The 24786-nt window shown below is 44.6% G+C and overlaps 1 protein-coding gene across 1 annotated transcript; it reads left to right on the forward strand.

The window, feature by feature from the left end:
- The first annotated feature begins 1546 nt into the window (after nucleotides 1-1546).
- LOC148516833 (acireductone dioxygenase) lies at nucleotides 1547-23830 on the forward strand. Its single transcript, XM_088479527.1, has 4 exons — nucleotides 1547-1802; nucleotides 9139-9258; nucleotides 10441-10620; nucleotides 21262-23830. Exons 1-4 carry the CDS (start codon nucleotides 1677-1679, stop codon nucleotides 21379-21381), a joined length of 546 nt encoding a protein of 181 aa, XP_088335653.1. The 5' UTR covers nucleotides 1547-1676; the 3' UTR covers nucleotides 21382-23830.
- Nucleotides 23831-24786: the final 956 nt, after the last annotated feature.

A 24786-nucleotide genomic window follows, 5' to 3' on the forward strand; every position in this document is an offset into this window, starting at 1 on the left:
CAGTGCCCAGGGCACGTACCCTGCTTGCCCTGCCCTAGTTACGCCACTGATCCACCTCCCTGTCCCACACTTACCTGGCCGCTGCAGCCACCTATGGCTCTGGCTACAGCTCTGACACTGTGTTCTCCCGGAAGGACACAGTAAAGTTTTGAAGAAAAAAAAAATTGTTTTTTTTACATAATTTTCAGAATTTGATGAATAGCATAATTTCCATATCCCCATACTAATGTGCTATTGTATGGGGAGTGTGGAAATGAATGCAGGTGGACTTTACAACGAGATATAAGAGATATTTCTTGTATTAAGTATCTTCATGAATACTAAAATAACAGTAATTAAGGAAAATGTCCTTAAAAACTTTATTTTAGTGTTGATGAATAGGCCCCTATATTCCTTTAAATTTTGTTTATATTGCCTATAAACTTATCATATTGTAGAAAAAAATCATTTTACTACAAAATACCATTATTAAACTGTTACCTCCCCCACCCTCCTCAATTAACTGATCCAAGGAAGATCCCTTAAATGATGTTATGCAGTCAGACCATCCTGCAGACAAAGCCTATCCCCATCCTGTTACCTCTAACTCAAAACAAACGTCCGTTAATAAAGAATAAAATATATAAGTGAAAATACTAAAAATAAATCAGAGTGGTATTTAGGGAGGAGGTCACTTACTTAAAAAAATGCTATATATGCTTCACCGTGTACGTACAGGCACAATGCCGACCACCGGCTTCCAGACTACTTAATCCCGGCGAGGGTTACATGACAGGCATCTAAATCTAGACGCCTGTCATTTTACCGACGCCGGGAGACCAGCGCCCGGCATCCCGATCGAAGGGATGCCGGGCGCAGACAGCCGCAGGGGGGAGAGTTAGGTTTAGGGCTCCTGGTGGGGACTTAGGGTTAGGCACCCCCCCGGGAGGTTAGGGTCAGGCTAGGGGAAAAGGGGGTTAGGGTTAGGCACCCCCCCGGGGACTTAGGTTTAGGCGGAGGGGAAGGGGGGGTTAGGTTTAGGCACTTAGAGGGGGGTTTAGGGTTAGGCACAGGGGGGGAGGTTAGGGTTAGGCACCCTAAAGGAGGGTTAGGGGGTAAAATTAGATTAGCTATACTTACCTTTAGGACGATCGGGATTTCCTCCTGTCGGGCTGCCGCTGCCGGGATTTGAACCACCAGCCATGTGGCAGGCGGTAAATCATACGGAATGCACAAAAAACAAACCTTTAATTTGCACATTAAAAAGAATTTATTAAACATTTACATGGATCAGAAGTTACATAGGTAGATCCTGTTCTCCTCTTGTTGTAAAACTTTTAACAAATAAATTAATACATATAAAACTAACAGGTAGTATCCTCAAAATATCTGGTTAGCTTAACTTGGGAGTTGTGTGATAATAGCCCTGACAAGCCACAGGTACAATGTGTGTATGATAAGTAAATAGTAAAGCACGTCATGTCCCTCAGTATGACGTTCCAAAATACAGGCCCATGACGGACCAGTTCATGCACAAAGATAACCAACAAGATGGCGGTCCAGCGACATATTCTAACAGGCTGATTTAGATGAGCTGTACTATAGATCGGGGCGGATCTTGCCTCCGTGTTTCCCTGGCTGAGCTAGCGCTGTCGGCTCATACTTCATAGGGTGAGAGAGGGCTCGGAGCTGGCAGCATGGTACAGGCCTGGTATATGGATGACTCTGCGGAGGATCAGAGGAAGCCTCACCGGCTGGAGCCGGAGCCGGAGCAGCCGGTGTCGGTGGACGAGCTGAGGGCGCTGGGGGTTCATTCCTACCAGGTGAGACACTGTAGCCGGCAACGGTTCCATAATTGTACCCAGCGTTCTATTTATAATCCAGGGAGGTTCTGCTGCTACCGCAGAGGTAATGGCAAGGTCACAGCTGAGCTTTGTGATAATAATGACCGTCCTAAGTGTCACTTCTTTAAGCGTAGAGAAAAGTGATGTATAACTTTACATGATGTAGTGTGTCAGTATGGGAACATAGACCTGTGCAAGGACCTCTCTCTCCTGCAACCTGGGACTGGGGGGGTCCTGAAATCTCGGGAAGGTTTTGAAAGTATTTGGTTATATAACTACCTTAGTATTACAGGATGGGTACGGGATGCTGGTGGCCAGAATTCTGCCGCTGGTATCCCTACAGGGTTAGAATACCGGTCAGTATTCCCTACCCTCCAACATGACCCCTTTCACCCACCCCACTCCCCTCCTCCCAGTGCCTGACCATAACCTCCCCTCTAGTGCCTAACTAACCCTAAACCTCCCCCCAACCTTGCTACTGACCTTTGGGATTATTATTATTATTATTAGCATTTATTTATATGGCGCCACAAGTGTTCCGCAGCGCCTTACAAAGATTCTGGCGACGTCCCCGCGGTCGGGATATTGACCGTATCCCTAGTATTACACATATCAACAAGGCATGGCTTTGACATAAGGGCTCGCTCATATGAGAGTCTAATGAAATGTAATAACAGTTTGCTCATGATTTTGGCAAACCACTGTATTGTGTTGGAGTTGGGCCCATTGATCCCTAGGTTTCCAGAAGTGTTGAAAACAGTGGTCAACTCCAACATTGTTAATTTGTCCAAGTCCTTCATAGACACAGTCCGAGAAAATGCTCTTTAACTGATCCTCTGAACAAGTCTTATCGCAGCACAAGTGTAGGGGCCCTGTCAAGCCGGTTTTTCATAAAATTATGCAGAAACTGCAGTTCTTTTGTGTCCCGCTACATAACAACAGCCCAATTTTCATGCAGAGTCTTTGTAAGAGGATGCAGGTGGATCTCCTGATCAGGTCTTTCAAATGTAAAAGACTCCTCCGCAACCCCCTGAGGACGGGCAGCAGTTAGCGCTACCACTCGCCCTGTGATTTACATTTAGTACATAGCCGAGATAATCATGTAAAAAAAATTCTGCAGACGACTCGATAATCAGAGAGCCTCCATGCACTGTGTAACGTTGGGTGAATCGGTTTGGTAACTAAACAATACAGACTGGTTTTCAGCTGCTCCCAGGCTGTACACTATTATCGTTCAGGTCCATACACTTAACAATAATTGTTCAAACCAGCTGGTTTACACTATTATCATGCCGTGTACGGCCAACTTTTACACAATATAATGTTGCCCTACCCACTAAGACTATTGGGTCACATGTAAATGCCACACTATGTAAATTGCCAGCCTGCTAATCATGCATCATTTATTAATGAAATAAATATAGAATACCGTAATAAGGAACGTGAATGAGTCACTGTGCAAAGAACATTGAATGCAGATTTTTTTTTTCTTTTACATTGGTTCTCAACATCAACCCTCAAGTTTTCCCAGCAAAATAGAATAACTCACCTGTGCATGATTAAAGAAATCCAGAAAACATGACCTGTTGGTGGTATTTGAGGACTGGAGTTGGGAACCTCTGTTTTAGTGCAGTACACTTCTTCTTAACATGCAAAAATAAATACCTTTTAAAAACAGTGGAATTGGGGCATGGCTATGTAATGCTGTTCATTATGTTTTGTTTAGACCAACAGCATCAATAATAGTTTTAACACTATCGGACTTGTAGTTGCAACATTTTCATAGAAATAATTAATTTTGATGACATATCATAGCCCTAATGCATTAAAGAGCAAGAAAATGCAATATACAAAATAAAATAAACAATCCAGTCTATTATAGTAATCTTAAGATGGGTACACACTGACCAATACATTGGCCGATCAATTGATCGCCCAATGTATCTGCTGCCCCTCAGCCAGTGTGTACCCGCGATATGTCGGTGAACGCCGACGTTCACCGACATATCGCATTGGCTGTGCTGCACAGCTGATGGACAGATATGTCTGCAGACATATCTGTCCATCAGCAGGTTGTAGGAGCGGTCTGCAGACCGCCCGTACACACACAGCGGCAGCCGCGAGGAGGGGGGCGGGACACGCCCCCCGCGGCCGCCGGGACCCGAAGGTACAAGCAGATGATGGCCATTCAGTGTGTATGAACGACCATCATCTGCAGATGTACCAACCTTTAAGGGAGGAAACCTTTGTGTTTTAAGCATTAGTCTGAAAGTAATTTTTCCAACCTATCCTCCTGTAAAGCATCCCCCTTTTCAAAATCTTGTTGAAGGGAAAACAAGAATGGCTGCCAGACCCAGTCAGTCTGCTACACAGACTCTCAGAACGTCATATGATGGGGAAGGACGTCAAAGTGAAAACAGAGCTCAAATGGGCATTACAAGGCCACTCTGCTCGATCATGTGCGATTCACATTGTAGTCACATAACACTGTGCCAAATCTGCAATATCATACTCCTTTCATACATCGCTTAAATACCCAGGTATTTGCCTTTGTGTGCACACTGACCCGGGTCTAGATTGTGTGTGAAAGGGACCAACCCAGGTTGGAGTTGGGTCCACAACCCTGCTCGGTTGACAGACATAACCAGGGTCTCGATGATCCGGGTCATGCCTAATATGCTCTGATCGGCCGGACTTAGTGGTCCTTAGAGATGACATAATCTCCAAGTCACTGCCTGACTGGAAAACCCGGGTCTGGTATGAAGGTTGACAACCTGGGAATATCCTGAGTCGTCGCCCATGTGTAAATGGAGGTTAAAAAAAAACTGTTTCATCCCAGGTCCGAGCCGGGTTAAAGCAAAGGTTTATGTGATAGGGGTATAAGTCAGTAATGGCAATCTGAAGAAAGAAACCATGGAAAAAGGTGATTACCAAACTGCCCCATTTATAAACCAACGTAAATACCAGCGGCAATTTTTGTTTAGTATCACTGTGATACAAACGAAAATGCCACCTAGTATTAGTATAGTATTCTTCGCGAGGTCCTGCGAAGTCCTCGGTGAGGCTCTCTGCTGGGCAGCTAGCAGCCTAACGCTGCCAGCAACAAGTCTCCAGAGTTACGCGTATGCACGACGTGGGGACCCGACAGTGCCTGGAAGACTTTGCTGAAGCCGGAAAGGCACCGCAGGGTCGCCATTGCCGGCAATGGGGACTGCATCGCTCTCGCCATCTGAGCGATGCTGTGAAAACGGCGTTAATCTTAGATTACTGCTTTTTATTAAATACAGAAAGGTGGCATAACCACTATAGCGAGCGCTAAAGGGGTTATGTTTTGTTAGTAAAGAGAGCCCATAGTATTTTCTGTTAAGAAAACACATCTAATTCTGTTTCATGGGATTGCTACAAATGGCAGCTGCAGCTGTCACCTGGGGCCACGGCTGTCTGGGGACAAGCGTACATTATTCCCACATTCTGTGATACAGGACACTATTGGGCTCTCACTTCTAGGATATCTGTCATTAAAAGCAGTTGTGTCAGTCCCAGTAAAGGGACCTACATCTCCTATAATATGCTCTGTATAATGTATAGGAGAGGGTTTGCCACATTGGAGGTAGCTTAGTTTATTTTGGTGCATGTTTTCTGTATATTGCAGTATTGTTATAAAAGCATTACTTCCCATGCTGTGGGACACTATTCCACTACAAACAGCTTACAACTTATGTAACTATTCCACACACCTGTGGTACCTTTGCACTGAGCTGTTATCCCTGCCTAAAGGATTGTCGCAATGGGATCGGAAACGCCGGTCTGCCGGTCGGAAATGCTGACCTGCGGTTATTGATGTTCCGCGATTTGTTGCAGGAACGGTGAAATTCTACATGTTAAATTTCACCGATCTGCCAATCACGATTTCAGCGATCCTGCGATGGCAGGTTACAGGATCGCTACATCGCGACGATCCGTCACAGATGTATGGGGGCCTTAACTCATTGAGCCCTATAAGGACAGCATTGGCTGCACTGACTAATAGTAAGCGGTTGAAAATTCTTTCCAGTTAATGCAGAATGCAGTTTTCATCTTAGACATGCAGTTTTGTTATTGTGTGTGTGTACAGTGTATATACATAATTAAAAAAATAATTAAAAATAAAAAAGTACTCTCTATGCACAACATAGCGGGTCTCTTCCATGTTTATATAAGTAATAACAAATATTACTATGTTTTTTTTTTGTTTTTTTTTTTACACACATTACAATCAGGCATCTGAGAAAGTCATAAGACTGGCTCAGCTTCCACATTCCCATGAGTATCATATTTGTATAGGCCCTTCGTGCTAGACATACTCTGCCTGATTCCGAGGTGGAAGTAACTTTGTACCTGGAACAAACCATGTTGCAATGCAAGGGGTGCACATATATATGTGTTTGCACACAGCGCAGGATGCCCTGGGGGCGGAACTGACCACCACCACAATCTCTATTTTCCGGGTACCCGCTGCTATGTATATTAGTAGAGATACGCCGACTTCTTCCCTGCAGCCCTGGCTCTGAGCTCCACCTCCCCCTGCTCCCGTACGTTCTGTAGGGAGAGACATAATGACGTCTCTCCAGATTCCCTCAGGTACAAGCTTAAAGTGAGGAGCTGTTGGGCATGCAAACAAGATGGCAGCTTAATACTCCTTGCAAAGTCCAGACACTGACAGTGTTTCAGGCAGTCTGAGGCTGGCCTAGTCAGAGTCATTGGCCGGGTGATTGCTGCATATAGAAGAGAGAGATGTATGGGCAGGGGGAAGGAGGAGATATGCTAAATCATAATGTGAACAAGGGATACTTCTGTGCGGCGTAATGTGACTGAACAAGGGGCACTACTGTGCGGCGTAATGTGACTGAACAAGGGGCACTACTGTGCGGCGTAATGTGACTGAACAAGGGGCACTACTGTGCGGCGTAATGTGACTGAACAAGGGGGTAATAGTGTGTTGCCACACCTCTTCCCTGTGAGAACACATCCCTTTTTTTTGAAGGCGCGCACTGTCCGTATTTAAAATACGGAGGTGTGTGTGGGGCACCAAAATGTCTAGTTATGGCTCTGTGCTTGTATGCTGGGTAAATACTGGCTGGTTTTGCATGTAGCCCACAATTACTACACATTTGAAATTTGCACTACCTGCTGCACAGCATGGTTTTGCCAGGGTGCCATGGTCTCTTGCTTTTTTTTTTTTTGCTTTGATCCCAACTCAGAATGAGCCCCACAGTGTTGCTCAGTTTCTTATACGTGTACCCATTTTGTGACTGGAGGCACCATTTTGCAAAAGCAGCCATTTTGTTCAAGATAAACTGGAGAACAAAGCGAAGAACAATGCTGAATATTTACTTTTCCTGATAAAAGCATTACACTATGAGATTCTACACTGTATGACAACTGTCCAGGAGGAAAATATGCATCTTGTTTGGAACGTCTCTGTCATTTATAACAATGTCTTTTTTTAGCTTCAGGATCCAAAGTAATTGACTGTGAATGACTACGTTTAATAAATGAATTTGCCTTGGATGGCTCATTAGCTGAAGTTACCTGGGCATTGTGGCACCATCATAACTTACTTCTGATGATTTCTCAACATATTGATCTAATGTAAATGTTAACTGCACTTTTAAGGTGAAAATTTAAAAAAAAGGAAAAAAATATTTGATGCATTGTTGTTGTTGTTTTTTTTTTTTTTTTAATAGATTTTGTTGGTAAAATACAGATTATTTTTTATTAAAAGAAATGTGCATTTCATTCTAATAAAATATTTTCTGCTCGAGGGCCAGAAATAGGCATTTGTTATATTCCAAATTCTTGCTAAACCTTTCTGTTACAAAAAGACAATATAGTATTTAATTTGAAGTTTCTCGTACAGTAGACAATTTGCCATTCTGGACTCGTCTGATCAAACCTCAGAATCATCGCGTTGACTAATTTGTTTATTTTTGGTATAAGTATAAACAAACCAACAAATTCTTAAAGAATAAAGCAGTTTATTTAGTTCTAATTGTTAAAATGTAGGAATGTACCAAATCCAGGATTTCTTTGCAAAGAGACTGACCGACTACATACACTTTACATTCATCCCGTCTCACTTCTACACCAACCCTTCCTTCAGAGTATAATTCATTTTCTACCCTACCAAATACCCCTCCCCACATTTCCCTTGCAGTGGACAAGCTGTCCTTTGTTCCCCATGCCAGCTTCCGTGGTGTCATCCTTGACCTCACATTCTGTTCCTCTTGCTGCTGCCACCTCCTCCATAACATTGCCAAAATACACCGCTTCCTCTCACCGAAAACCATGCTCAACTCCCTTATTATTTCCAGTCTCAACTATCGTTACAAGCCTTCCCTCTTCATCCTGAATGCTGTGGGTGGGCTTCCACTATTTCCTCTGCCCACCAAGGCCATTTGCTCCTTCTGTCTCTTATTTACTGCCTCTTTCCTTTACCCTTCTGTGTCTGCAACAGCTCCACTCTAACCGCTGGCCCCGGGACCAACACTGAGCATACTGGATTGTTTGCTTCTTAAGCTTCCTGCTGTGTCACTGCTGACACTGACTGGAAACTGTTTATAGGGGAACAGATCTCTTATGAAGTACACAACAGTAGACCACGCTGGCAAGCCCTCTGATAGGTGGAGTGGCTGAATCTGCAGAACAGTTAAGGGAATGTTTGTTAGGGGTATTGCTGTAATGTGGGGTTAGTGAGGGCTATAAGGGATTATTAATGCAGGGTGCCGGCTAATAATGTAGTGTCGGGACTGGTTGGAGGGAATTAGAACAGTGAATGCTGTTAATTTGGACTAAACCTCCCACTCAGGCACACCGGCAGGTAGCTGTGTAAGCTTCTTGCTGTGTGACTGCCAAACTTGCATGAAACCAGTATAGTGGGAGAAGGGCACTCTGATGCAGTGCAGAGCTGTAGGCAGTCTGCCAACTGTCCCGTATCTGGTAGAACAACTGTGGGGGCTTATTCACGTCACATAGCCACTGTGTTCGAAGGGGAAAGAGTTGGAGGATGGATTAACACTATCTAAAGTGGTAGCCACACCCCTTGCATACTGGCCACACCCTTTCCATAAGGGCACGTGCATTGCCTATCCTTCAACAGGAGGGCACGTTAAACTATTTTCCAGGCCCACTTCAGATTTCTAATGTGTTTTTTAACCAATAACATCTGTCACTGAGAAATTATTTGTACATTATTATCCTTTTATTTTTAGTAGTCTTTTATGTTCACAGCAATACATATGTTAGTGTTTTTTTCCTCTCTATTTCCCCTCACCAGTTGGATGCTGATAATTATGAGACTGATCCTGAGCTGACCAAGATTCGGAAAGAAAACAATTACTCTTGGATGGATATAATCACTATACATAAAGACACGCTGCCCAATTATGAGCAGAAGGTAAAGTGTACTTGGATTTTGTGAAAATGACGACTTGCAGGTGCAGCAGGTCCTGTACAGCTCTGACCATTTATTCAGGATTTTAGGTTTTCCCTGTCTCCTACAACGGAAGTGAGCTTAAGGCTACATCTTACATCCTGAACCATAGTTTAGTTTATTGAGTCCTCGTTACATGACATCTAATACGTATTATGAGCATAAATGATTGACAGATGTCAGTGTGGTCTAGCAGATGACTGTATAAGCTATGCTTTTCCTGAGCCATTGCAATTCAGGTGATTGACAGGCTCTTGAGAATGTTGACCAGTCATCAACATGTAATGAGCCTCCTCTGTCAAGATAATTGGTAATTTATGCTTGAAACAATGTTCCAAAGTAAGTGGTGTGTGTTTTGTAGTATTCAGTGTATATAGTGATAGTGTGAAGCAGCAAACTGTAGAAAATATGGTATTTTCATTGCAACTCATCAGACTTTTACTTTCTAAACTTGTACTTTGACCTGTTTGCCGCAGGTCTACTGATCAGTGAGAAAACTATTATGTGCGCATAGGAACCAGCCCTGGATTATTGCTGTCAAATGTTTTTAGGTTCATTTTATTCCACAATCTCATACCCCATGCTATACTTCACCCTTAGTATACTGATTTAGTACGACAGTAATTCCGGCTGTCAAAACATTGATTGTTGTCCCTTAAGGTATAAAAAATAAAACAAAATAAAAAGGGAATAAACTTTTAATCTTTTAAAACAAGAAAACAAAAATAACTTTTTTTTTTTCTTTTTACAAACTAAACTTACAAGTTTTCTAGTAACCACTTTTTTGAAAAAGATCTTTGGAACACATTTGAATCACAATCGTTAGTAAAAATGTAACTTTTACAAATAGAAATTCAAATTTAAAATAGTACTTGCCACAATAAACCGCCATAACTACGCAAACTGGCAATGTCGCAACTCCAGGTACATGGAACGGGAACTTACCTGCAGTATTTTTTTTTTTAAAGTTATAGGAGTTTAAATCTTGTTGGGGAATGTCACACCCCACCTAGTTCCCAGAAGGTTAAAAGGACGGTTTATGAAACCAATTTGTTGCCTTGAGAAATCCTCTATTAAACTGAAAGGTACTTACATATGAAGCTTTACATTATTTACAACACTGCTTTAAACTGTTTTTCCTTCCAGTTGAAAAGCTTTTACGAGGAGCACTTGCACCTAGATGATGAGATCCGCTACATCCTGGAGGGCAGCGGTTACTTTGACGTGCGAGACAATGAGAACCGATGGATCAGGATCTTTATGCAGAAAGGAGACCTGATCACTCTCCCGGCCGGAATCTACCATCGCTTTACACTGGATGAAAATGTACGTAGTATGGGTGTATCATTCCAAATTTATTATTAAATACCTAGAAGTTTTAAAGATGGTGCTAATAATATTCATAATTGGTGAATTATAAGTAGCAAGTTTCAGATTGCTGAGCTCCTCCAATAATGCAAATACTTAGGGGTTCAGAGGCGGAACGTCTCTAAATTTTTGATTATACAATAAAATAAGCCCCGTAATTGGTTTAATTGTAGGACGTTATGACTTGGCTTCGGCCTTTTCAGTCTGTAATAGCCAACTAATATTTGAATGGACCGATCCATTAATAACAAATCAAAGGTATCTTCAAAGTTAATTAAAAGTATTCACATACAGATGGTGGCTGAACACTCACGACTGATGCTATTAGTGGACCAGCTCTGTTAATGGCAGGAACCATGTTGGGTGGTAGGTTCATACATGGCAGGATGCAGCATCTTCTAATCTGCAAAAACATTGGCCATTTGAGTAACCCAGGAAATCTGCATCGGTAGACACAGCCACTGGTCTCTGGCCTCGGCACGCCTTGAAACCGGGGCCGACACGCCCCCATTCTCAAGAACACAGTGCTTCATCTTCCCTTTCCCACCCCCAAACATTCTGCGGCTTAGTGGGGACTGCAACCGCAGTTGCAGTCATTGTTCTACAAACCTGGAGGGATATCAGACCACTCCCTGCTTGCACTGGGTCTGGATTTGGTGACTCGGCAAGGGCAACATTTTTGGAAGCTCAACCCGTTTTGGCTGACATGAATGGGAGCTGGATCTGAACTAGAAGTTACCAGGGAGGGTTTTTTCCCTGACAATCAGGACTCTGGGCCTGATTCAGACCCGCTCGCAAGTAGGTCGATGGTGGCCCACTGCGCGCGTGTGCGAGCCCCGGAGCGAGTGAGAACTTCACTCGCTCCGGGGCTCGCAACAAAACGGGGCGGCTGTCTATGTTGTTTGACAGCTCGCCCCGTTTTGTAGGTGGGTAGGGGAGGTGGCTGCTCAAATGGAGGAGTTTCCTAAGGAACGTCTGCCAGTTGTGGGCGGCCCTACTGACATTCGTAATGTCAGTAGTAGACTTCCTGCTCTATTAGAGCAGGAAGTCCACTCAGCATTGCGAGTGCTGAGACCCTACCTTAGGGTCTCTTCGCAATGCCGATGGTCGCGACCATCTCTAGCCCACTCGCACAATCGGTGGGTGGGCACCTACAGCTTAGCGAGCGGGCTGGTTAAAAAAAGAACAAAAAACCTCCACCCTGATTCAGAGCGAGCGCTCACAAACAGCGAGCGCCTCTGAATCAGGCCCTCTGTCCCAGTTACGGTGGTGTGGGGTACATTTAAAATCTTCTTGAGGGGCACCTTGATTAAACTTGTTGCTAAACTTAAATGTTTTCTCTAGATATAAAGAGCTAGAAATACAAACCTCCTATAGAAGTCTGGAATTGGCGGATGGGTTTGATTAGTCTAAAATGGCCTGGCTGTCTACCCAGATGGAATGGAAGGACCATTTAATAGCAGACTGTTCACTGCACACACCCATTTTTCTTTTACAGATAGCTATCCGCCTATCTTTCCAACTTGGCTAGGGCTGAGAGATCCTCTGCTGCTGTTTTTGAGATTCTTAATGTTGACTGTGTGGCTCATGTTTTTATGACTTTTTACCAGAAGCTATATGTCTTAGCTGCCACTACACTCCCTACGTTATCTGCTGAAGCCAAAGGCTTGCAGATGCGCCCAGTTACATTGTGGCTGATCGTGCCACAAATGTGCACACGCAGTGCGCCATGCAATTCCTCGCACCTGCATACGCTACTGTGTGCTATGGTGCTCACTGCGATTGCACCATGCTTTCCTATGGAGGCGCGAATGCAGTGCACGTACCTGCTCACAGGCGCGCTTCTTCCACTATGCTCGCCGTGATTTGCCACGTTTGCGGCATGGATGTAGTTGGGCATATTTGTATTCAGAGACTCTGCTGATGCTGGAAGCGGTCCATGCAGTCATTCGCGCCCTTCCTGGAGGTAAGACTTCTGGACTTGATAGTATATCTGCGGATCTGTACAAAAAAGGTGCTTGTATTTATGTACCCCGTCTTCTAAAATGATGTAAGAGTTTGTATGCAGGAACCCCGTCCGCAGTCTGTGGCCGAAGAAAGATCCGAAACTCCCTGATTCTTATCTCCCCAATATTCCCTCTTCCCACAGATGTCAAGATATTGGCCAAGGTACTGGCTACTAGGCTCAATCAAGTAATTACTCTTTTGATCCACCAACTCCAGATGGGATTTATGCCCGACCAGTCCACCACCGTTGTTTTTGTTTACTCATTTGCAGGTCTCCCATGGACAGGAGTCCTTCTCAGATGTTTCTCTAGATGCCGCTAAGGCATTGATTCTGTGGAGTGGCCCTTTCTGTGGGAGACTATGCAGTGTTTTGGGGTGGGCCTGGGGTTTTTTAAGTGGATTTGGATTCTATATTCTGCTATATTCTGCTCCAGTAGCCAGGGTCTCTATTAATGTCTTATTCCTTCCTTCACTTTGTGGCGTTAAATGTACAGCCCCAATGCATTTGAGAATATGGTGTTAACTTACTGGACATATTAATGTAGTTAAAACGAGACTACAACCCAAACTCTCGGACATATTCTAACAATCTCTGGATTTTATCCCCCTTCAACTTTTCTGTACTATAGATATCACCTCTGACCTGGGTGGATCGCTGTGCTCGTATTCAGCTTAATGTCCCTGCTAGATCCCGAGCAAAGAGTGATACGTGTTGCCACACTTCTAGTTTTACTACAATGCTTCCCAGTTGGCTAACTTACGGAATTGGATTCAAGACTCTGATCATAATGCATTACATCACCAAGGGGTAGCCCAGGTGAAACCAGAGCAAACTCACCTTCAGGCATTGCTCAGTGGGAGGGAGAATAGACCGGGGATCCCATTGCTTGTCAAGTGATTTGAAATTCAGCATCTCAAGTCTTACAGGCTCAGGGATTAGATCCGGATACCCCTTTGTGGAATGCTAAAGGGCCCTTTTAGCTCTTATTGCTGCACACCAGGGTGGTGTGTAGTGGTCTCTTATAAGGCAACCATTTTTCTGGTGTATGTAACGATTTTGCTCAGCTCCAGTTGGAGATTATCTCCTCCACTCAATTCTAATGGTACCTGCAGTTAAGATATGCTTTAAAAACTTCTGTTTACAGTTGGCCCCCGTCATACCGTATCAGATCTCTATTCCTTTGTTCTGCAAGTTCTTAATCGTTTGGACTTGCTGGGCTCTCCGTGCTCAGTGGGAGGCAGATGTTTGTTCATTGCAGGAATGAGATGTGGCAAGTGGATATAGAGTCCATGGCTCTCATCTACTTCAATACGGTTCCAACAGATTCAGTGATTTATGTTGAGTATCTGACTCCTGTTCATTTATGTAGTTATGGAGGAGCTCCAAGTGTCCAAACTGTAAAGCTCAATCAGGCACTTTCTGGCATGTACTATGGGACTGCCCTAAAGTTCAAGCCTTTTGGGACAAGGCACTGAGAACTGTTTCATTCACAGGAATCTTTCGTGTCATACTTACCCCTATTGTTTGTTCCTTTGGACTGGTGGACAAGGACCACTTGGATAGTATGTTCTTAATATATGTATGCTTGCTCAAGTTTGTATTGCGCGCTCATGGATGTACTCTCTAGGCCAGTGATTCCCAACCTCTGTCCTCAAGGCACACCAACAGTCCTGGTTTTAGTGATATACATGCATAAGCACAGATGGTTATATCAAAATAACTGAGGTGCTAATTAAGTCACCTGTGCTCAAGTATGGCTATCCTTAAAACCATGACTGTTAGTGTGCCCTGGTCATGTATTGGGGATCGAAATAGATGGGGTAGACCGTTTCACATGGAGTGGATCAGGTGTTGTAGGGGCCTGGAGTGAAACTGAGCGAACTCCACCATGTTGATGGTAGACACCATTGATCCCAATGTCTGCATTGCAGCGTGAATTGACACTTGACTACTGAGGAGCAGTCTGTGCACTTTGTGTTGTATTAAGGAGATCTGGTCTGTTAGAAAGATTATCTGAACCTGAGAGTCCAAGAGGGCTCCTAAATGTACCATTCTTTGTGAAGGTGTCAGGGAAGACTCTTTCCAGTTGATCAGCCAGCTGTGCGTTTGTAGGAAGGCAATTGTTACCTGCAGATGGTGAAGAATCTATGGGGAGCTGGCCAACAGGAAGAGGTAGTCTAAATATGGGAGTAGTCTGATCCATTGACTATGGGAGGCTGTCATAACTGCCATGATTTTGGTAAAGACCTGAGGGGCCGTTGAGAGGCCAAACGTTAGGGCCTAAAATTGGTAATGCTGATGTAGGATGGCAAACAGGAGATATTGTTGATGAGAAGGCGCTATAGGTACATGTAGGTAAGCGTCCTGAATGTCCAGAGACACCATAAAATCTGCAGGCTCCATAATCAGGATAATAGAGCGGAGGGTTTCCATATGAAACCTGGGCACCCTGATAAACTTGTTCAGAGATTTGAGGATAGGCCGATGAGACCTGTTGGGCTTCTGAACCAGGAAAAGGGTAGAATAATAGCCCTTGCCTCGTTGTGATGAGGGGACTGGAATTATTACTGCTGAATTCAGTAAGGACTGAGTGGCTTTTTGGAGCAGCAGGGCCTTGCTTGGGTCGGATGGAGGCCCTGTGCAAAAGAACTGCCGGGTGGGTCGCCTTAGGAAGGATAGAGAATATCAGTTGGAGACCACTTCTCTTACCCAGGCATCTGATGTGGTCTGATGCCAAATTTGGGTGAATTGAAGAAGTCAACCTCCCACCCTGGGAGCCCCCAGGAAGAGGCCCACCCCTTCAGGCTGTATACTTGTCCTCAGACTTGGCAGGTGGACGTCTAGAAGCCCAGGCTTGTTTGGCCCTAGGCTTGGAGGCCTTGGCTGATGCCTGCTGCCTTGGAAAGGACTGACCCTTAGCTTTTCTTTGAGGGCTAAAGGATGACGTCCGAGGCTTCATATTATATGTAGAGGGCAGGAATGCTGTCTTAGAAGCTGCCAAAGTAGTCACAATTTAATCTAATTCTGGACCAAATAGGATATCTCCAGAATAAGGAAGGGTCTCCAGAGCCCTTTTTGAACCTGAGTCTGCTTTCCAGGAACAGAGTCAACCAATACAGCAAACCACTGTTGAAGTGGCAGACATCCTGGAGGCCAGGAAAGACTTATCCATAGCTGCTTCTCCCAAGTAGGAGGCTGCATCTCTACTGTGAGCGGTGTAGGATAGTTGTTCCCTTGAAGCATTAGGGGGAAACGCCGTAGCCCTAGCAGGTTGAGTAATAGCTCCTATAAGAGAATATATGGATTTGTGAAAAGCTATACGTCTATCTGTAGTCTGCTTTTAAAGAGGTTGCAGTATGGATGGGTAAGATGGCATTTTTAAACAGACGTGTTACATGAGCATCCACTGCTGGGGGAACTTCCCATTTAGTGTAATCAGTAGCTGGAAGAGGGTAAAAAGAACTTAAAATGTTTTGGAATTTGAAACCATTTACCGGGCATATTCTATGGTTCACTCATGTGATCAGATAATTTTATCAGTGTTCCCTCACTTTGATCAGCTACCATTTGTCCTTTAAAAAATGAGAGCTATGGTAAGAACTTACCCTTGTTATCTCTTTCTTCGAAGTCCACAGGGTTGACCTTGGGGTATAGGTTGGGAACCACGCAGTTAAAGTTTTCAGCTCCCAGGATGCAGTGGGTCCACTCTCCCTATAACCCCGCTCCCAAGCCAGAGGCACCTCAGTTTGTAAGTAGCCAAAGTCCAGAGGAGGAAAAAGAGAGAGAAGACCGGAAGACTCAAGAACCACACTCTCAGAGAAGGAGATGGGAAATCAGTGACCAGTAACACAGCCCATATGAAGCCAGGTGAGTCAGGGCGGGTGCCCTGTGGACCCTATGGACTTCGAAGAAAGAGAGATAACAAGGGTAAGTTTTTACCAAATCTCACTTTCTTCAGGGTCTACAGGGTTGACCTTGGGGATGGCCCAATGCAGTTCAATTAAGGGTGGGGACGCTCCTGCGCTGATAGGATGCTTCCTTTTGAGCGCCGGATTCTCCTATCCAATGCATAGAACCTTAGAAAGGTCTGGACAGAAGACCACGTGGCCACTTTGCAAGGCTGAACAGCCGAGGCACCACAGCCCGAGTAGAATAAGCATCAACAAGCCGAACATAAAGGCCTTCCTGTGTGTAGGCCCCTGAGATAGTCATACGAAGCCATTTAGCCAATGATTGTTTATTGGCCAGCCATCCTTTCCTGTGAAATCCATAGAGCACAAATAAGGAGTCTGATTTCCGGAAGGAACTGGTACGGTCGACGTAGATCCTGAGAGCCCGGACTACAGTCAATAAGACCCCCACCAGCCGAGAGGGCTGGTGGCTGAAATGTCAGTACAATAAGTTCCTCAATAATATGGAACTTAAAAACCACTTTAGGAAGAAACACAGGGCGAGTGCGACTCATAGTCCTGTCTTGGAGAAATATCCAGAAGAGGGAGCCACATGAGAACTCTCCCAATCCCGACACTCTCCTGGCAGAGGCAAACGCCATAAGAAAGCGAGTCTAAGCTATAAACCACGTAAGGTCTATCAAAACTAGTGGTTCAAATGGAGGCCCCAGGAGGGCATGAAGAACTACTTCCAAATCCCAAGGAGCCCCTAGGGGGGGATAAAGGGAGGTAGAATCCAGAGAACACCCTGAAGGAAGGTCTGGACACCTGGGAGTGGAGTAATTCCACATACGAACCATACTTATAGTGCAGAGACCAGCACTTTCAGGGAGGCCAGGCAGAGGGCTAGACCCAATCCAGCTGGAAGGAATGCCATAACTTTGGAAATCTTAAACACTTGAGGATTGTAGCTACAGGTACGATACCATAAGAAATATGTATGCCATACTTTGTGGTAGATCCCAGCAGAAGCTGACTTACGCGCTCTAAACATCCCAATGATGACAGTGCCAGAGAATCATTTGGACCACAGTAAGGACGCAGTTAAAGACAGACGTTCCAGGGAAAGGAAAGGACCCTGAGACAACAGGAACGGAGTGTTGACGGAGAGACTCCGAAAATCTAAGTACCAGTGACGTCTGGGCAATCTGGAGCCACAAGCAGGACAGTACCTGTAAGAACTTGAGGAAGAAGGGAGACTGGAGGAAACTGGTACACAGATTGGAAGGTCCACTTCACTGACAACTTCTCACCGAAGGTTGCTTCGGTATCTCCAGTTCTGGACCCCAACATCGGCAGTGTGTGATAGTCAGGAGGCCATGAGAACCACCTCTGGGAAGCCCCATCTGCTCACTAGGGGTTGAAACCTCTCTAGGTGAAGAGACCAGTCCCCGGGATGCACGTCGTGACGGCTGAGGAAGTCTGCTTCCCAATGGAGAACCCCCCGGAATGAACACTGCAGAGATGGCCAGGAGGTGACCCTTGGTCCATGTCAGAATGTCTGACACTTCTGTCATTGCTACCCAACTTCGACTGTCTCCTAGATGTAAGCCACTGTTGTGACATAGATGGTTTACCGTGAAGAATGTGTTAGGCCAGAGTGAGGGCCCTAAGACAGCTCAAAGTTCCAATAAGTTGATCGGCAGGGTTGAATCGACCGACGTCCAATGGTCCTGAAAGGAGTGCGGACTGGTCACTGCGCCCCAGAGACTGGCATCCGTTGTAAGGATAACCCAGTCCAGAATCCAAAAAGGGGTGACCCTTGGTTAGATGAGATGGCTATAGCCACCCAGATAGACAGATGCACCTCCGGAGAGAGCATCATTGTCTGAACATTGATGGAGAAACCCGTTCCACCTGGAGAGGATCAGATTTTGTCAAGGCCTGGAATTGAACTGCGTATATTCCACTGTTCTGAAGGTAGACACCATCAATTCCAGAACCCGCATTACTGAGTGTAAGGACACTCGTCGACTGTGGAGATATCTGTGCACTCGCAGTTGAAGAGTGGAGATCTTGTCTGATGTCAGAAAGATTCTCTGATTCTGAGAATCCAGCAGGGCTCCTAGATGAATCATACCCTGTGAGGGATTCAGGGAGGACTTTTTCCCAGTTGATTACCCATTCGTGTTTGTGAAGGAAAGCAATGGTTAACTTGAAATGGCATTGAAGTACCCTGGTGATCCTGCTAAGAGCAGGGGGCTGTTCATATACAGGAGCAGTCGGATACCTTGAGCAGGTGGGCTGTAATAAAAACCATAAATCTGGTAAACCCCAGTGGGACAGTCCAAAGGGCAGAGCCTGAAAATTGGAAGTGTTGCTGTGGCACAGCAAACCTGAGCTAACACTGATGAGGACTCTATATAGGTACCTGTAGGTATGAGTCCTGAATATCCAGCGATACCATAAAGTCCCCAGGTTCCATAGCTCGGTTGATGGAGCGTAGGGATTACCTCCTGAACCTAGGCACCTTTATGAATTGGTTCAGGGATTTGACATTGAGGATAGGCCAATGAGGACCATTCACCCTCTGAACCAGAAAGTAAGTTGAATAATAACCAGTCCCTCGCTGAGATAGTGGGGCTGGTATAATTACCCCTGCTTACAGCAAGGACTGTATAGCTTTCTGGATTAGTAAGGCCTTGTTCGGGTCTGAAGAAGGGCCTGTGTAGCACAACAGGTGGGGAGGCCGCCTGAGCAATGAGAGGGCGTACCCGTTCGAGACCCTATCTCTTACCCAAGCATCTGTGGTGGTTTGACACCAGCACTGGGCGAACTGAAAAAGTCGGCATCTCACTCTGGGATCCCCCAGATGAAGGCCTGTCTCTGCAGGCTGAAGGTTTATCCTCAGGTATAGAAGCATGGCATCTGAAGTTCCTAGTCTGCTTGGTTCCGGGTATGGTGGCCCCCTATACATTAGTATGTCAGGGTATATTAGAATAAAGGGAAAGTTATAAGCTGCCAGTATAGAAAGTAGAGATCAGCACTAGCACAAGTCACATACAAATGCAGTAAAAAAACACTATATATCTACAATTGGCACTACAATCAACTACACAGACCGCAGTGGCTGGTAGGATATAGTGCTGTATAACCAGGCTCGTGGGAGAGATACACAGGGAGACTGGACCCAGCGTTCCCGGAGACCTGCCATCTCTGAGGGGGCGGAGGGTGAGGGAGGAGCAGCTCAGGGAACGGCTAGACTGTAGTGGAATGGCGCCCTGAGCTGGGAGTGGGGCTGCAGGGAGAGCGCCTTCTCCCTGTGCTGACGTTAGCCACCGGGTCCGCTGGCCTCTAAATATGCCTCTGTGCCAGTATATTAATGCCCCGGTGGGGTTGTGGGCGCACCAGTGTCCACATCAGCGCCTCCAGTCTGTCTCCTGCGACCGGAGGCTAGACTGTGTAAAGACGCGGGCCTATCCGCCTTACCTGTCCCCTGGATTCCGGGCTGCAGGCTAGGGAGCTTGCTAGTTAGTCCCCCCCAAGAGCCTCGCCGGGAGTACCTACCTGGGGCTTGGTGTCACAGCGCCATGGAGGGGTGATGGAGCAGCAGCGCAGATGTCCAAGGGACGGTCTTTTGCTGCTGCTCAGTTTAAAACACTACAAATAAAAAATAAATCATAAAAATAAGCTTGGGCTGCTTGAAGCAGCCCCACTGTTAAAAATGGTGACCCAGCTCCTGCCGGACACCGACGACACTGAGTTGCCCTCAGGCTGTGGGTGGGGTATAGGGGGAAGGACCGGAGCATCCTGGGATTAAAAAGCTTTGCTGTTGGTGTCCGGTCCTCCAAGGTCCCACCTACACCCCATTGTCTCCCTGTGGACCCTGAAGAAGAAAAATGCAGATAATTGCTGGCTTTGAAAAGCCGGACTTAAGTAAATATATTACATCAAACCTTAAGGAAAGGATTCTAAGTATTTCCTCACCAAAGGGTAGATTTACTAAAGCTTCTTAAAATGAAAAGTGGTGCTGTTGCCTCATTTTCTGGGATGTAATAGAGAAATGGTAGCTTGAAGCTGATTAGTTGCTATGGGTAACATCTCCACTTGATATATTTTAGACGCTTTAGTAAATCTAACCGTAAACCCCCCTTGTGATATTGGGTAACTGTAAATTGCAAGCACTAATGCAGTAGGAGGACACAAGCAGTGTAACAGCCGGCATTCAGTAACAGTAGTGTACACAAACCTCTTATTTATCAATATCACTGTGACATACACTTGTAAGTGACCTAAGGGGGAATAAGTATCAAGCCTTGGAGAGAGATAAAGTGGATAGAGAAAGTACAAACCAATCAGCTCCTAACTGTCAAGTTACAGGTTATGCTTGAAAAATGCCAAGCTGATTGGTTAGTACTTGATCTCTCTAAGGCTTGATACATCTCTCCCATTTGCCAATAAGGGATTAAAACAAACTTGCATATACAGTAGTATATATTTACATGTACTTTGGAATTGGTTTCTCTTACATGTTAGTAAATGACAAAAGCCCATTAATGAATGGAAAGGAGGAAATAAAATGTAATGTCTTTCAGCACTGTGACACTATCGGGGTAGGAGAGATAGGAGTGTGTGTGTGTGTGCTTTCCTTATACTCCCAACGTTTAATGGTCACTTCTGGTCTTCTCTCTTCCGCTCTAGGATTACATCAAAGCAATGAGACTGTTTGTCGGGGAACCAGTTTGGACACCGTACAATCGTCCTGCTGACAACTATGAGGCTCGGGAAAAATATCTAACATTTTTGACACAGGCAGCTTAAGCCTGTATTTAAATTTTTTTTTTCTTTAATATGGTGATCAAATGATATAATTCAACAGTCCAATGTTACATTGAGCAGCACACCGGACAGACGTCACCTACAATCCATATGATAGAAGTCCTTGAAATTTATTTTTTTTAAACAGTAATTTTCATGTTACTTGGACAGGATGATACATAGAAAGCCAGAGATGGTTTCTTCAGCTACTGTATATAATATATAAGACTACTTCTGAGCTGCTTTTTTTTTTTTTTTCCATACTGAGATCTAAGATTCACTCTAAGCACATCAGATAAATATACATATGTTTCATTTGTTAGGGCATCAGTCAGCACAGCAGAAACCAGTTTTGTGTGTTACTTAGACATGACATAAAACCTGGCTGACATGGGTTGTAAAGAATGGCCCTGTAATTCATTTCCCCTACATTGGTAATGCATGGTACACTATATTTAGGATGTCTGACACGTCTATTCTGATGGGTTTTTTTCGGGTGGGAAGGGAGCAAATTGGAGCATGAAAACATGGCTTGTATCATTTCATGCTCCAACGCTCTGCGTGGATGTAACGTTAGACTGCTGCTTGTAAGATGCCTTATTTTTCTATATATAACTTCCATAACTCCTGTCTCTCATTGTATGGAATTTACAGTAATTGATTTTTCTATTTGTATTTTCATAAGATAGATCTTTGAAGTTTTAGAATATTTAGGCAGAGATGTAACACTCAAGAGCCAGGTCCAATAGCACATTTAGCAAGGGATATCAATGCTGGTCCATCCACTCTGCAACAGAAGAACCAGTATCTCTCACAGGGGCTGCTCCACTCCCACCACTGCCTATAACAATCTAATAACCATCTACACAGAATCTATAAACTTCTGCAGAGAGAACGGACAATCCTATGTAGACTAGTGTGATGCGGTTTATAAGCCTACGATCTGTCCTGGTGTAATGGCTGGGGTGAAGCCATGCGATCTTGTAAGCTTATGCTACAATATGTGTCTGTTTCACACATATGACATTGTCCGGCCAATCCTTCTGCTGGGTGTCTCTTACATACTAAGAAAATTTTTTTTTTTTTTTTTTTTTTGAAGCCTTGCTGCTGTTATTTAAATTTTTTGTTTAACTCTCACCCTCAAGTGACAACCGCATAAAGTGCTATAAAAACAACTGCACATAAATATTATACTATGATGTAACAGAAAGCAAAGCATGCATCACCTACAGGTAAGCTTACCATGTCAGTGATAAGTTAGTGGTCACCGTATATATTGTATGATCGTCCTGCAAAAAGAATAACATTTACGCTAGTTACCATACACTGCTTGGGGCACGGTGCGGGGTGCAGCAACTGGTAATTAGGTTTATCAAAAGCTGACTAGGGTCAAACTTCTCTACTGGATTTAAGTATCATCAAAGTTTGACAGATGCTGTAAGTTAATATTTAGCACAGGGTAGCGGGTAGTGCACTACTCCAATTGTGACGTGGCTCTATGGTGCCGAGAGGGACCTACACCTACTTACAGCACTAAATGATCAGGCTTATTTGAAAGGTTAATAAAATCCTTGGAAATCAGATAGATTACCAGGCCTGTAATTGTACTGCAGATCCCATTACAGACATACTGTAGACAACAAGCTTCCACAGACCTGGTATTACTTCACCAAACTATGAGGCACAAAATATCCAGCTAACCCATATATAATGCTCCTGTACTGTAAGTAAATTATTACCTTGCTTTCAGGAAAATTGCAGATTTCTTCCAACACTTTTGAGTTGTTCACATCTAGCTTCCAGGTAAAGCTTTTGGCTGTGGACCAGTACTGGGGAGGATCTGGTCGCCAGCTGGTGATAGGAGGCTTAGATCTGCTGTGACTGCTAAGTGGTACTTCTTCCCAGCACCTGCAATAATCAGTGCTTATAATGCAGAGATTGGGGAGTATGTGCTAATGGGGACACAGCACTCTGCAATATATGTAATGTAATGGGGATTTTCTGTGCAGCATCTGACTGGAGGCTTAGGGTTATTTCTCAGCAGAGCCGTAACTAGACTTTTTGGTGCCCTGTGCCAGAAAGAGCATTGGCACCCCCTTCATTTTTCAAAGGGCCAGGGAAGAGATAGGAGAGGCCAGGAGATGCTGGGGATGAAATAAGAGGAAGCTACAAGCAGGTATGATAATAAACAGAAATTTGAGAGGCCCAAACAGCGCCTCCTGACCTGTGGTGCCCTGTGCGATGGCACCGGCCGCACTACCCTAGCTACGGCCCCGTTTCTCAGCAATACTGGGCTTGCAATGGTAGGTTTTGTTTTTTTACCCTTTAACTATAATATATGGTTAGCAACGTGACACGGATTACTCTGCCCAACAATAGTCACTGCCTAGTTTATTTCTCATCACCAAAAAATGTTGTTCATTTAAAGTATGTGGAATGGGGGCCCTAGACTGCACACCCTGAAAATATATATAATGGGAGGTGCTACCTGTGGAGACTATTGTTGCAAACATACAAAAAAGAATTACAGATGCACAACTCCAACATTACTCATTATATATAATAATAAATTTTGCAATAGAATTTTGCAAATAAGAGGCTTTGGCATAATCATGGTTATAGGCCTACCCACCACGCCCAGGTAACCTCTGAGGGTAGGTCCCTAACATACTGTAGTGCAGCTAAGGGTTGATTTTTGAGGCGTGGGTCCCCTGGATTGCTTTGGTTGGGCTGCTTCAGGGCATCACATTATATACACATTTTTCCTTTCTTGCACTTTTGTTTATTTAATATATATATGTATTATTTTCACATCTTTATTTTTCACCTCCCTACATGCAGCAGCAGCTGCTCTTATCTATCCTACACCTTTCTACACTTCACCTTTCCTTATTGGAGTGATGCCCTGGGGTGGCTCAGCTGGGCTGGTTTGGGGGTGTCCTGCGCTCTGGATTTCAACCCCAGTATGTTAGGGACCTACCCTCAGAGGTTACCTGGGCACGGTGGGTAGGCCATAACCATGGCCATGATTATGCCACAACCTCTTATTTGCAAAATGTATTATTATATAGAATGAGTCATGTTGGAGTTGTACATCTGTAATTCTTTCTGTATGTTCATTTAAATTACAATGTGAATATTAATCTGTGTATGGCTACATATAACTTTATGGTTATGTAACCAGGACACATAGGATAAGGCCCCATGTGTCTGCATGCTGGTGCTATCAGTGCATAGTAACCAAAGGATGACCGGGTAGGTGAAGTGTGGCACTCCAGCTGCTGTGTAACTACAAGTCCCTGCATGCACTGCCAGAGTTTTGTTAGTGTATGCTAAAATGTATGGCATGCTGGGACGTGTAGTTCCACAACAGCTGGAGTGCCACACTTTGCCAAACCCTGCTAGGGA

Source organism: Taudactylus pleione, unplaced genomic scaffold, assembly GCF_031769625.1.
Source record: "Taudactylus pleione unplaced genomic scaffold, aTauple2 ptg000238l, whole genome shotgun sequence".
Taxonomy (NCBI): Eukaryota; Metazoa; Chordata; class Amphibia; order Anura; family Myobatrachidae; genus Taudactylus; species Taudactylus pleione.